At 46.9% G+C, this 15,403-nt stretch overlaps 1 protein-coding gene across 1 annotated transcript; it reads left to right on the forward strand.

The window, feature by feature from the left end:
* The first annotated feature begins 802 nt into the window (after positions 1-802).
* On the forward strand, positions 803-5,469 carry LOC144092108 (uncharacterized). The gene is given in 9 exon segments (XM_077624891.1): positions 803-953; positions 1,607-1,756; positions 1,959-2,438; positions 2,441-2,732; positions 2,839-3,045; positions 3,126-3,295; positions 3,672-3,907; positions 4,002-4,244; positions 5,311-5,469. Coding segments are annotated over 9 exon segments (2,088 nt in total).
* The last annotated feature ends 9,934 nt before the right edge of the window (positions 5,470-15,403 follow it).

The raw sequence follows: 15,403 nt of genomic DNA on the forward strand, positions 1-15,403 counted from the left end.
GGACGGTGGTGCAGGTTTTGTCGTCATTAAGGAGACTGCAATCATCCACCAATGGCATGGTGCCACTGGCACCCGCAGCAGCTCATACCACTCTGAAAAAGTGGCACTGACCGAGGCACTCTCCTGGATGAGGGAAACAGCAGACTGGCAGACATCAATTATCCTCAGTGACTGCAAATCGCTGGTCCAAGCTATAGGAAACCCCCATACGCAAGACCCCGCCATTCGGAGACTTCAGGGTGACATCGCCCTTTTCCCTCCGCCTAAGCGACTACAGCTACTGTGGATCCCGGGCCACTGCAACATATGCGGAAACGACCTGGCTGATGCCCTAGCTAAACTTGGCTCGTTAGATGACCAAACCCATACCCCCCCGGACGCAGCCACAAGACGTGCCATCATCCAACGTGAAGATCGCTTCACCCCCCCTCTCCCACCCCCGCCTTTTGCAGACCTACACTACAAAAGTCACAGAGGAAGAACTTGCCCTATCGAAAGGAGACCGCACAGACCTGATTCGCTTCCGCAGTGGACACCACCCCCTCCTCCGCCGTTGGCTCCACCTTGTGGGGAAATCCGACTCGGATCGCTGCCGCCTGTGCGACGAGGAAACAGAGTCGTCTGAACACTTATGGCTCCGCTGTCCGGCCTTAATGACCGAACGCTACCATCGCGGCTTGGGCAACTCCCTGGATGAACTTATCCGTGTTCCAGTGGCAGCTCTAGCGCTGCTGAGGGTAATCCTCAGGCGCCTGAGGTGAAAAAGAAGAAGAAGAAGAAGCAGCAGCGAGGTGGCTTGCACATGGGCGCCGTGGGTGGACTTCGGTGCCTGCTTCCGGCAAATAGGTCGCGCTGGGCTGTCAGAGAAGGAACGCTCACGTCGCCGCCAGTTTTCTCCATGCTATTACTGCGGCGAGGATGGACATCTCTCAAGAACATGCCCTCTCCACCCGGTAAAAGCAAAGGCTCACCAATAGTAGGGGAGGTTATGGTGAGCCTGGCTATTGGGGAATCCTCCCGTCGTTTCTTGCTGCCAGCATCTCTTTCCTGGGGGGGAAGAAGTCACATGACCACCACTCTGGTCGACTGCGGAGCGGACGAAAGCTTTATGCTTTATCGCTCGCTCCGTGGTCTCTAGGCTTGGCATCGGGACTCGGGCTATAAATAGACCCCTGAAAATAACGGCACTTGACGGACATACCTTAGACAGAGTGGAGCTATGGATGGACCCAGTTCTACTCCGCCTATCCGGGAACCACTAGGAGATGGCGTGTCTTTATGTTTTGGACTGCCCAGAGGCTACTATTGTTCTAGGCCCTAGAACAATAGTTCTAGCCTATTTTTCTAGGCCCTAGAACAATAGTTCTAGCCTATTGTTCTAGGCCCTAGAACAATAGTAGCCTCTGGGCAGTCCAAAACATAAAGACACGCCATCTGCTAGTGGTTCCCGGATAGGCGGAGTAGAACTGGGTCCATCCATAGCTCCACTCTGCCTAAGGTACGTCCATCAAGTGCCGTTATTTTCAGGGTTCTATTTATAGCCCGAGTCCCGATGCCAAGCCTAGAGACCACGGAGCAATCGATAAAGCTTTTGTCCGCTCCGCAGTCGACCAGATTGGTGGTCACGTGACTTCTTCCCCCCCCCAGGAAAGAGATACTGGCAGCAAGAAACGACGGGTGGATTCCCCAATAGCCAGGCTCAGGCCTTCCTTGGTTGAGACGGCACAATCCAGTGATCGACTGGGGTGGATCCAAGGTAGTAGCCTGGAGCCTGGCCTGCCATACCAAATGTCTCCAGTCAGCCCACACACCCACAATGTCACCTCCGAGGCAAGACCCCCCTGACCTAGAAGCAGTGCCTGGGTGCTATTGGGACCTTTCAAAGGTTTTTAGCAAGGACCAGTCTTTGGCACTTCCCCCACATCGCCTGTATGACTGTGCCATTAACCTATTGCCAGGCACTTCTTTTCCCAAGGGCCGGATCTACAACATCTCCACGCCGGAGCCGGAGGCACTGGAGAAATACATCTCCGATGCGCTAGCAACAGGACAAATTCGCCCATCCTCCTCCCCTGTCAGGGCTGGCATTTTCTTCGTCGACAAGAAGGACTATTCGCTGCGCCCCTGCATCGACTAACGAGGCCTGGACGAGTTCACGGTCAAGAACAGGTACCCTTTACCGCTTATCGATTCGGCCCTTGCCCCGCTGCATGGTTCCTGCATTTTTTCAAAGCTAGACCTCCGCAATGCCTACCATCTTGTCCGGATTCGAGAGGGGGACGAATGGAAGACGGCCTTCAACACCCCCCTGGGCCATTTCGAGTACCCAGTGATGCCTTTTGGCCTCTGCAATGCCCCGGTAGTGTTCCAGTCACTGATTAATGACGTGCTCTGAGATGTGCTCAATCAGTTTGTATTCGTCTATCTGGGCGATATCTTGTTTTTTCACGTAGTCTTGAGGAGCACGAGCAGCACGTGTGCCAGGTGTTGCAACGTCTCCTGGAAAACCGCCTATACGTCAAGGCTGAGAAATGTGAATTTCATGTCCCACAGACCACCTTTCTGGGGTACGTGGTGGCCAACGGGGAGGTGCGGATGGATGCCACAAAGGTGGAAGCCGTAACTCAGTGGCCCAGGCCCAAGGGGATAAAGGAGTTACAACACATTTTGGGGTTTGCAAACTTCTATAGGCATTTTATCAGGAACTATAGCTACGTCGCCGCCCCCTCACAGCACTCACATCCATGAAACTCCTGTTCAGCTGGTCAGACGCAGCGGAAGCTGCGTTCATTGATCTGAAGTCCCGTTTTACCTTTGCTCCTGTCCTCGCCCACCCAGACCCGAATTGCACTTCCAGTTGGAGTTGAAGTTGCACCTCTGCGCCTTCTTTTCCCGTAGGCTGTCTCCAACAGAATGCAACTACTCCATTGGGGACCAGGAACTGCTCGCGGTGAAGATGGTTCTGGAAGAATGGCGGCATCACCTGGAAGGGGCTATCCAGCCTTTCACGGTTCTAACGGACCACAAGAACCTTGAATACCCCAGGTCAGCCCGGAGACTGAACCCTCAGGCCAGGTGGACCATGTTTTGTAGTAGGTTTAATTTCACGCTTAACTATATCCCAGGTTCCAGGAACGGGAAGCCGGATGCTTTATTCCACGTTTTCCATTCCCCGAATTCGGAGGAGGAGCTATCCCAACTATCCTCCCTCCCTCCTGCATTGTGGCTAGTATGAGGATGGGACTGGAGGCTGAAGTACTGAGGGCCCAAGATTTGGAGCCGGACCCAAGACAAGGTACACAGAAGGACCTTTATGTTCAGACCCCAATGCATTCCAAGGTGGTAGAATGGGCTCACACCTCCCGCCTGACCTGCCACCTGGGGGTTGCCCGCACTGGCGGTGTTGCGCCAACGCTTTTGGTGGCCGACGTTAAGGGCAGATACACGATCTTTCGTATCTGCCTGCCATGTGTGCACGCGCAACAAATCCTCCACCAAGCCGAGCTCCGGTCTACTCCTTCCACTCCCAATTCCTAGCCGTCCCTGGTCTCACATTGCGATCGACTTCATCACGGGCCTTCCTGAATCCCAGTGTAACACCGTCATACTAACCATAGTCGACCGGTTTTCCAAAGCTGCCCACTTCATCACACTCCGAAAACTACCTTCAGCCCAGGAGACAGCCGCCCTCCTTCGCAGCATGTTTTCCACCTGCATGGAATACCGGCCGACATCGTCTCTGACCGGGGTCCACAATTCACTTCTCACAGCAAGCCTCTCCTCGGGATATCATCCGCAGTCTAACGGTCAGTGTAAGCGCACAAATCAGCAGTTGGAGGCAGCGATTCGCTGCGCCACCCATGCCGACCGACCCAACCACCTGGAGCGACCAGTTGCCCTGGATCGAGTATGACCACAACTGCCACCCTAACTCCTCCTCCAACCTGTCCCTTTTCGAGTGCTCCCTAGGCTATCAACCCCCCTTATTTCCTTCCCTGGAGGCAGATATTGCCGTGCCCTCTGTCCAGGCACACCTGACCAGATGTGGCCGTATCTGGGAGAAAGCCCGGGCTGCGCTTCAGCACGCTTCCACCCATGCCCACAGGCAGGCCAACCGCCGTCGTGCCCCCACACCAGACTACGTTGTTGGTCAAAAGGTATGGCAGTTCACCCGAGATCTCCCACTAAGAAACGAGTCCTGGACGCTGTCCCCCCGCTTCATCAGTCCCTACGAGATCGAATGGGTAATAAACCCATGCGCCGTGCGCCTCAAGCTCCCACCGCCCCTCCGCATCCACCCCACCTTCCACGTTTCCCAAATTAAGCCAGTCACGACGATTCTAATAAAGAGTCGAGAACCAGACTCAAAAGCCCTTGCCTACTTTGGGGTCCTCCATCCCGGATTGTAACAATATCATTGGACGTGGTAATGGTTCGGATATTTTTTTGCATGTGTAGACTTGAATAAACCTTTTTGTCCATCAGCCCTGAGAGTTAAGAATTATTGAAACGAAAGAGTTTGCACAATACATTTGCCCAGGTTAAATTAAGAATGAAAAATAGCACACGGGCGGCCCGGTGGCGCAAGTTGCTAGCGCGTTGGCTTCTCAGCTTTGGGGTCCAAATCCAGGGTCCATCCATCTCTGTGGAGTTTGCATGTTCTCCCCCGGCCTGAGTGGGTTTCCTCCAGATACTCCGGTTTCCTTCCACATTCCAAAAACATGCATGGTAGGCTTACTCTAAATTGCCCCAAGGTATGGGTGTGAGTGTGAATGGTTGTCTGTCTCCTTGTGCCCTGTGATCGGCTGGCCACATTTTCAAGGTTTCCCCTGCCTCTGGCCCGGAGTCAGTTGGGATAGGCTCCAGCACCCCCTGCAACTCTAACGAGGATGAAGCGGTTCAGAAAATGAGATGAGACTAGCACACAAGCACTAGTCCACAACTGATTTTCCTGAAGTAAGCAGGACAGCGCTACCAAAGAGAGGAGAGATACCACTCTTTCGAGAAGGTGAGTGGTGGCCCGGTAATTGTGGCAAATATTTGTTCTAGAAATGTATTAAAGAAATTTAGCGGTTAAAATAAATATAGTAATAAAAATACATGCACCCCCGATGAGTCATCACCTAATCATGGTGGTGGGGTTTGTGTGTCCCAGTGATCCTGGGAGCTAACTTGTCTGGTGCCAAGTGTCCTTGGTGGAGTCAACCATGGCAAACTGGTCTGAGGTGAGGGACCAGACATAGAATGGCTCAGAAGACCTCTTACAATGATAAAAAACAATGAACTACATATTCCCTCGCCCGGACGCAGGTCACCGGGGCCCAGTCTGGAGCCGGGCCCGATGACGAGCATGATGGCTATAACCTGGTGGCCAGGGCTGTACCCATGGGCCCCTGCCGGGCACAGCCCGAAGAGACGGCGTGGGTTCTCCCTCACATGGGCTCACCAACTATGAGAGGGGCCAAATAGGCTCCACCGCCCCCTGTGACCCTAACGAGGATAAAGCGGTTCAGAAAATGAGATGAGACTAGCACACAAGCACTATTGCACAACTTCTTTTCCTGAAGGAAGCAGGACACAGCTACCAAAGAGATGAGAGATAACACTCTTTTGAGAAGATGAGTGGTGGCCCGGTAATTGTGGCAAAGATCTGTACTAGAAATGTATAAAATAAATTTAGCTGTTAAAATAAAAATAGTAATAAAAATACATGCACCCCATGATGAGTCATCACCTAATCGTGGTGGTGGGGTTTGTGCGTCCCAGTGATCCTGGGAGCTATCTTGTCTGGAGCCTTGTGTCCCTGGTAGGGTCACCCATGGCAAACTGGTCTGAGGTGAGGGACCACACAAAGAATGGCTAAGAAGACCTCTTATGATGATAAAGAGGGGCACGATGGCTATAACCTGGTGGCACAGCCCAAAGAGACGGCGTGGGTTCCCCCTCACATGTGCTCACCAACTATGAGAGGGGCCAAAGAGGTCAGGTGCGTCGAAAGCTGGACGGCAACCAAAGGAGGGATTCTTGGCAGTCCGATCCCTGGCTGCAGAAACTGGCTCTTGGGACGTGGAATGTCACCTCTCTGGTTGGAAAAGAACCTGTGCTAATGCATGAGGTCGAGAAATTCCGGCTTAATGTAGTCGGGCTCATCTCTCTGCACAGCTTGTGTTCTGGTACTACTCCTCGCGAGGGGGGTTGGACACTTCCATTCTGGAGTCGCTCACGGTGAGAGGCGCCGAGCAGGTGTGGGATACTTATTGCACCCCGGCCTGTATGTCGTGGTTTACCCGAGTAGACAAGAGGGTAGGATCCCTCCGTCTTCGGGTGGCAGATATGACCTGATCTTTGTTTCTGCGTATGCACCAATCAGCAGTTCAGAGTACCCACCCTTTTTGAGTTGTTGCAAGGGGGCTGGAGAGTGCTCCTTGGGGGAAGCCCCTCCTTCTGCTGGGGGACTTCAATGCTCACGTGGTTGCAGTGAGACGATACACGGTCGTTTGTTTGCCTTTGGTCGCTGGTCTTTTGGTCACCGGTCTTTTGGTCGCCCGGAAGGTTATTGATAATTACCATTTAAATCATTGCTCAAATTCCCTAAATACAAACTGCAAATTATTATTTGGTCATACTTAATGCCCTATTAATTGTTAGGCTAAAGATAAGCTCCAAATTTCCCATACTTTTATTGTGTTTTGTTGGAGAACTTGTTACGACCCTGACTGACGTCCCTTCCTAAGGGGACAACTCATGTACATACAAACACTTATAGACTCACACGTGCGCTCAGTGAAACTGCTCAGGGCTATTGTTGGCTTTTATTGATGCGTAGACCATGTTGTTTTACCTTCTTTTGTCGTCGGTCTTTTGGTCGCCGGTCTTTTGGTCGCCGGTTGTTTGGGTCCGGGCGACCAAAAGACCGCAACCAAAAGTCCGGCGACCAAACGACCTCACACGCACTGAGACCTGGAGGGAAGTGATTGGGAATAACACCCTTCCCCCCTCTGGGGTGGTGTCCTATTGTTCGATGTCTGTGCTCGTCGTGGACTGACAGTCTGGTCATCTCCGAGGAAAAAACCTGGGCATGGGAGGAGTTCGGTGAGGCCATGGGGAACGACTTCCAGGTGGCTTCGAGGAAATGTTGGTCCACCATCCGACGTCTCAGGAGGGGGAAGCAGTGCACCATCAAATAAGTGTATAGTGGGTATGGGGTTCTGCTGACCTCGACTCGGGATGTTGTGAATTGGTAGACCAAATACTTTAAAGACCTCCTAAACTCCCATGAGGAACCAGAGACGGGGGATGGATTTTTCTTATCTCTGGGATCAAAGACACTGAGCTGGTCCAAAAGCTCCTCGGTGGAAAGGCCTCGGGAATGGTTGAGATCCGCCTGGAGTTTCTAGAGGCTCTGGATGTTGTGGGGCTGTCTTGGTTGAGACATCTCTGCAACATGATGTGGATATCGAGGACAGTGCCTCTGGATTGGAATAAAAAAGGGGGTCAGAGGGTGTGTTCCAATTTTTGGGGAATCACACTCCTCAGCCTCCCTGGGAAGGTCTATTCTGGGGTCCTAAAGAAAAGGGTCCACTGGGAGGTCGAATCTCGGATTCAGCAGGAGGGAGCAGTGTTGTTTTCCTCCTGGCCATGGAACAGTGGATCAGCTCTATACCCTACCCTCAGCAGTGTCCTCGGGGGTAATGGAAGTTCCCCCAACCAGTCTACATGTGCTTTTTGTCCCCTCATACGCGGGGTCCGGTCCCTATATAACTGGTGTCAGAATTTGCTCCACGTAGCCGGCAGTAAGGCGGATCTGTTTCCAGTTGGCATTGGATTCCGACAGGGTCTTCCTATGTCACCGATTCTGTTCATTACTTTTATGGACCGGATTTCCAGGCACAGCCATGCCGTTGATGGGGTCTGGTTTGGTGGCCTCAGTATTACATCCCTGCTTTTTGCAGATGATGTGGTTCTGTTGGCTTCATCAGGCCGTGATCTCCAACTCTCGCTGGAACGATTCGCAGCTGAGTGTGAAGCGGTCGGGGTGATAACTAGCACCTCCAAATCTGAGACCATAGTCCTCAGTTGGAAAAAGGTGGCATGCCCTCGCCGTGTTGGGGATCAGGTCCTTCCCCAGGTGGACAAGTTTAAGTATCTTTTGGTCTTATTAACGTGTGAGGGAAGACAGGGAGATCGACAGGCGGATCGGTGCGGCGTCTGCAGTGATGCGGACTCTGCATTGGTCTGTCGTGGTGAAGAAGCAGCTCACCCAGAAGGTGCAGCTCTCTATTTACCGGGAAATCTATGTTCTCACCCTTATCTATGGTCACGAGGTGTGGGTCATGACCAAAATAACGCGTTCCCGGATACAAGCAGCTGAAATGAGTTTCCTCCGCAGGATGTCTGGACTCTGCCTTAGAGAGAGGGGGAGAAGCTCGGTCATCCAGGAGGGGTTTGAAGTAGAGCCGCTCCTCCTCCGGATCGAGAGGAGGCAGATGATTTGGCTCACAGACTAAAACAACTTACTGCTCAGGTTAAAACTAGTTACTGCTGAATAAAGTCTGACTTGGAATTTTAATGAACTTAAGTATCTATAATTATGCCCCCATGAACACCATACAAACCTTGCCCAAAAAGCTGAGTTGCCATTTAATATACCCGGGTATATTAAACGTCAGGGGTATATTAAATGGCGCACAAACGGCAGGCTCAAAAAAGCAAAAATGATTTAATATACCTGGGTATATTAAAGGCCGAAATATGGTAGTGTCAGTGCCATAGTGCCGACGTGGTGCTCTTATTGGTACATTCGGGACTCGGCTCGGTCACTAGTGGTTAAAATACATATTTTACCTCACATGTTAGCAAAGAACCACATGCACCCATTAGCAGAGCCACATTTGGCTCCCGAGCCATAGTTCCCCTAACCCTGGTGTAGTGGTTCAATCACCTGACTTCGGTGTGGGCAAGCGCAAGCTTGATTTTGCTGTATGATTGTGAGTGTGAATGGTTGTTTGTCTCTCTGTGTGCTTTACAACTGACTGGCGACAAGTCTAGTGTAGCCAGCCTTTCGCCCGAAGTCAGCTGTGATAGTCTCCGGCAACCCCCGCAATCCTTAAGGGAATGCGCAGTATGAATGAATGTAAAAATGTATCACTTGGGTGTATAAACATTCATACCTTTCTGATGCTGTCAATGATCCTTAGCGAAGGAATCAATTTACACCACAATATAGAAATAAAAAGAGGTGATAAATATAATCATCTCTCACTATCACCTTCCAAAGTAGCCGTGTAACTGTTTTTGCAGGCGTGAAATCCTTTATCAAGCCATTGCTAGTTGACATAAACAATTACCCAGACAGGGAAGTAAATGAAAAAAAAAAGCACATTTGTGCCTGAGACTGCCACCACACAAGCCAGTCTCTTAGAATGGGCCTGGCAACAAAATGTTGTTTTAAGCCATGTTTGTGCTTGTTTCTGTTTTTATTTGGAACACAGTGCTTGAAAAGGGTTCCAGTAGGTACCCATACGTATGTAAAAGAGAGAGACAGTGAGAATGAGAGAGAGAGAGAGAGAGAGAGAGAGAGCGAGAGAGAGAGAGAGGCTCTTAAATTAGGTCATAATTGTTCAGTTATTTCCTCCCTCTTCTCAAACTCTACATCCTCAAGCCACCCTCCTCTTCCTTCTTTAGTGGCCCCCTGGATAGCATTTCCTGTTCAAATTGCAGTCTTTATTTACCCTGAGTTCATTTCCCTGAACTAATCCCACCTACTCACTAATAGATGATGAGATGCTGTTTTGTGAACTTCAAAAAAGTTTGGACATTGCTGTACAATTTGTACTGCTGGAAAACACAAAACCTGGTGTATTGTTTAAATTCTATTTCACAATTTTTTTCACAGGTGGCCACAACGATGTGTGGGGTTTGCATTTTCTCCTCGGGCCTGCGTGGGTTTACTCTGTGTAGTAATCCAATTTCCTCCCACATTTCACAAACGTGAATGTTTGTCCATCTCCTCGTGCCCTGCGACCGGCTAGCCACCGATTACAGTTGTCCCCCGCCTTCCTTCACCTGGAATAGGCTCCCCGAGGTTAAGTGGTTCAGAAAAAGAATGAATTATTTTTTCCAAAAATAATTCATAATGTTATGAAAATACTACACCCTAGACTGGTCGCCAGTCAGTCGTAGGGCACACAGTGAGACATACGACAATCTGCAACCCCAATCATGCCTCCACCAGCGGGAATTGAGCCCCCCTCTGCTCGCATCAAAGTCGTACCGCGAGGAGCCTATTAAGAGAAACAAGTTTTAATATTACGATTCTGAGGTTCTAATTAAAAATGTTTACACTGTTAATTCCATTAAGTTGCAATTACATGTTATAAGTCTTGCAGAATTACAACTTTAAATATCTTGTAGATAATATTATAAGGAAAAACAAATACGACTCAATGCGCTGGCAATTTAAGTTTTTAGTTTCACTACAAGAGTTGCCACTCATGGAGTGGCAGCACTTTACAGCAGGGGTAGAGAACCTATGGCTTGGGAGTGACATGTGGCTCTTCTGATTGGTGCATGTGGGTCTTTGCTAACCTGTAAGGTAAAATATGTATTTAAACCGTTGGTAACAGAGCCGAGTCCCGAATGCACCAATAGGAGCATCACGTCAGCACTGTGGCGATGAGACTACCTCTAACCTCAATCATTTTTTTTTTCAATAGACTTTTCTGCATGTATATTTTCATTGATTAGCAACTGCGTAAAAGTGAAATCTCATCTAATCTCGTTTTCTGAACCGCTTTATCCTCATTAAGGTCGCAGGGCAGGGTGCTGGGGCCTATCCCAGCTGACTCCGGGCCAGAGGCGGGGGAGACCCTGGATCGGTGGCCAGCCGATTGCAGGGCACAAGGAGACGGACAACCATGCACACTGACACCCATACCTAGGGGCAATTTAGATTGTCCAATCAGCCTACCATGCATGTTTTTGGAATGTGGGAGGAAACCAGAGTACCCACAGGAAACCCAAGCGGGCCCGGGGAGAACATGCAAACTCCACACAGGTGGACATGGCCTGGATTTGAACCCAGGAACCCAGAGCTGTGAGACCAAAGTGCTAACCACTCGCTCCACTGGGCCGCCCTCCCCAAAAAAATCACATCTCGTTTTCACATTTTTACTCTTAAATTCTGAGTATGGCTCTTAAGGAATACAATTTGAAAATAGGAATTGTTTATGGCTCGCTGTGTCAAAAAGGTCCCCAACCCCTGCAATAAACCATCAGGCGGCTCCCGCTCCTTTTTTACATCCTTTTATAATATACCAATAGGAGCGTCACGTCGGCACTATAGCGCTGACACTACTTCTAACTTGAATTATCTTTTTTTTCATTAGACTTTTCTGCATGCATATTTTCATTGACTAGCAACATTTAGTACAGACGCTCCCCTACTTACGAACATTCAACTTACGAACAACGGTACATACGAACATGTCTGCAAATTGCGTTTAAGTCCAAAAATTTTCGCAAGTCCAATTTTGTATTTCGCGTCTTTTTCGGAGTAGTACTTCTTTCCGCCGCTAATACCGACGCCTGGCGCTGTGAGAGCTCAGCTCACCCAGCATCTACCTTCTTCGTTGCAATGCGGAAGTGCGTGAATCATATCTCCAGTGTGCAAAGAACCTTTTTCATTTGTATCATTAAATATCTCATGCATCCAATATTGAATATGGTTGGTAAAAAGCTAAAGGCTTCTATTGAGGGAGTTGCAAGGAAGAGGCAAGCCATTTCATTTGAAACGAGTGGCAATAATAACGAAGCTTGATGCGCGTCAGAAAGTGGTGAGCGTTGCACATTCAGTACCATTTATAAACAGAAAGATCGAGCAGCAGGACCCAAATATTGAACGTTGCACAAAGTTTGCAAATCAATTGAATGATGCCATACAGTGCTACTGCATCATTTATGATGAAAAAAAGAAGAAAACTGTGCAATCGTCATTAGGTCGCTTCTTTTGGCCAGTTTCTAATACATAAATCTATCTCTCTCTCTACAGTACTGTACATATTCTCTCCATTTTATTATTATTTTTTTTTCAGTACAAACCAATGCGTGTTACTTATACAAGCCTTAAACATACAAATGCACTTATATAAACCTCCAATATACTTATATAGGCCTTAAACATAAATTATAATACAAAATATAGCACTAAATCAACTTACAAAAAAAATTCAACTTATGAACAATCGCTCGGAACCAATTGCGTTCGTAAGTTGAGGAGTGTCTGTACTTTAAAAGCTCTCTCTTTAAAGGCTCTCAAGGAATAAAAATTTAAAGTAGGAATTGTTTATGGCTCGCTGTGTCAAAAAGGTTCCCGACCCTTGCACTACACCATCAGCCCCCCCCCCCCTTTTACATCCTTTTATAAATATTATTTATTTATTTGTGTGTTTTTATGCATGTATTTCTCATCTCATTTTCATCCGCTATAAGTTGGGTCGCGGGGGCAGCAGCTTCAGCAATAAGTCCAGACTTCCCTCTCCCCAACCACTTCATCCAGCACTTCCAGGAGGATCCCAAGGCATTCTTAGGCTAGGTCCGAGGTCGGCTTCGTGGCCTCCTCCCATTAGATTTTTCTGCATGCATATTTTCATTGATTAGCAACTGCGTAAGTGTTGTCAAAATAATTCATTTAGTACTTTAAAAGTGGTAAAATGACCTGAAATTAAAAAAAAATCACATCTAATTTTTACATTTTTCAGAGCTGCTAACCTCTGTTGACCCAATTTCAAGAGTACCCTTGTCCCATTTCCGGAGTATTTCAGGAGTGAATGTGATTCACGTAAAATCAATATAAAATGTAAATAAAAAAATAAGCGTAGGACTATTTTAATCAAACTGTTATCATCATGTTTTTACATTAATTAAAATATTGTTTTTTTGCAAACTATTGAAAAAGAACAGCATAATGAAAATAAGTTTATCTTTGTATTTGGGCCCTTCTACATGTAATTCCACCATGTGTCACGCTATATTCGTACATGTATGTTCTGCAATGTGCAAATGTCGGTCCTTTTGGATACGGCCTCAACATGGGATATTTTGTCAAATAAGAAGCAATTAAGTTATACGAGCGTCTGTATTTCTTAAAAGTTTCATCCAAATTGCGATCCATTTTGCGCTTATTCCGAGGAGTCATATTGATAAGACTTTTCAGTGCTGTGTACGCCTACTTCCTTTAGAACAACCCTGGAAATGATAGGATTTGTTTCAAAACAAAAGAGTGATGGTTTAGTCAGCCCTAATAATACTTCCTTCCCTTATGAAAAAAACGAAAACGAAAATTTTTAAGCGATTCCGAATCGATTGCCATGCTGAAGTCGCACAATACGAATCATTCGTCAGAACTTATATTATAACTCGAATGATTCACAATCCACTCGTGTTACCGAATTCTTCCGGTTTACAGTGCAGTTGAATCAAGATGGCGCAAGCCGTAGCGATGGTGTGAATTTTGAGGTATTTAAATTGGAAATTTTGTACTTTTCCGAAATGGCTGTTTAAAAAAATGTAAGTAAAACTTTTGGGCGATTTCAGAAGTTTAGGGAGGTTGTCTGGAGTCCCGGAGTTTGAGTTGCATTTCCGGAGAAAGTCCTGAAATTCCGGAGTAGTAGGCAGCCCTGATTTTTTCTCTTAAATTCTGAATATGGCTCTCAATTAATAACATTTGAAAATAGGAATTGTTTATGGCTCTCTGTGTCAAAAAGGTTCCCGAACCCTGCTCTACAAGCTGTAGCAATAGTTTAGTTGGTGTTTGACCATGTTGCCTTGTATACAGTGTAATGTTTTTTCTTCACGTATCAGATCTTAGATACACCTGCATTCTCAAACAACATCAGGAATCCCTCTTAGTATAATGCATTGCACTAATTTGATTAAATGAAAAAAAAACGTATAGGGACCTGGAGTCTATATTTTAAGAATGCTGACAACTCTTGCAGAAATGTGGCGAACATGCAAAGGAAGGACAGAACCTGAATTTGAAACCATAACCTCCAAACTGCCAGTTCTATTTGCTAACTAGTAGACAACTTTGCCAACTCTGAATATTTATTATACATACATACTGCATTAACATACAATAACTGCACTGGAGTTGTCAAAATTCACTTAAATATGTTTACACCAAAGCCACTTTTAAAGACAGGACCTATGGTCTAGCTTCTTAACAGCTGCATTTTGTTTTTTTCTTCCCGGCAAGTATTTAAATCTTTAATAACTGAAAAGTCCAACTTGGACTATGATGTGGTTCCCCTCAGCTGTTGCTAGACGGGAAACTTGGCTGATACTCCCCACTTTACCTTCTTCCAGTGAATTGTATTAATAATTTCCAAATGCTTAATTTGCTCTTTATTTTGTGCCATTATATGTAACAGGTCTAAATGAGTATTTCAAAAGTAATATTTAGAGAGTTTGGCATGTGGATGGTGCTTTGTTCAATTTGTAGACTGACATCCATCACACATGAACCATTAAATTAAATAGAAGGTTTCATGTTACAGTTAGTATTGATGCCATCCTACATGCCCGGGGAAATGTGGAAATCGTGTAGTAACCGAGAGAGGGAAAACTTGTAGTGAAAGGAATATCGTGGAAACATACTTTAGCTGTATCACAAAGCTAGAAATAATAACTTTATTGAATTTGACTGTGTTGCATTATGTTCCTGCATTCTTGAATGATAGACTTTTCTCTTTCAGTGTTTTTTATTTTTTTAGCCACTTAAATTTATTTTCTTTGCTCCCCCAAGCCCCCAAGACATGTATCTGCAGACATACATAGACAAATATATTATTATTTCTTAGAGGTGATCAACAATTGCTTTGAGGTGTATACAAAAAAATAAATTGTACTCCTGTAATTGCGTGTAAAATGTACTTTGAAGTTGGAGCTCAAACTTTATGATTGTCAATAACTAATTGGGAAGAGGTCTTGATACTGTTTGCACTTTTTCCATTTAATAATTGTTTCAGGTACTGTCGCCTATCAAAATACAGCTCTCTGTTGCCATCTCCAAAGGCGATGTACCTTACTTTTTCAATTTAGGTAAGCTAGCTCCTTTTTTGCGAACAGAAATGATTTGGCTGTCTGAGTGTTTTACTTCTACATTCTATATTTACTTTACCCTCAAACTCTAATATCCCTTCACCAGCACATGCATACTCAGTGCAATATAATTCAGCACATCAAACACTACCCCCCCCTTTCTCACGCTCCTTCTCTCTCTCTTACTCTCTTTCTCTCTCCCTCGCTCTCTCTCTCTCGCTCTCTCTCGCTCTCTCTCGCTCTCTCTCTCTCTCTCTCTCTCTCTCTCTCTCTCTCTCTCTCTCTCTCTCTCTCTCTCTCT

Source organism: Stigmatopora argus, chromosome 17 (genome assembly GCF_051989625.1).
Source record: "Stigmatopora argus isolate UIUO_Sarg chromosome 17, RoL_Sarg_1.0, whole genome shotgun sequence".
NCBI lineage: Eukaryota > Metazoa > Chordata > Actinopteri > Syngnathiformes > Syngnathidae > Stigmatopora > Stigmatopora argus.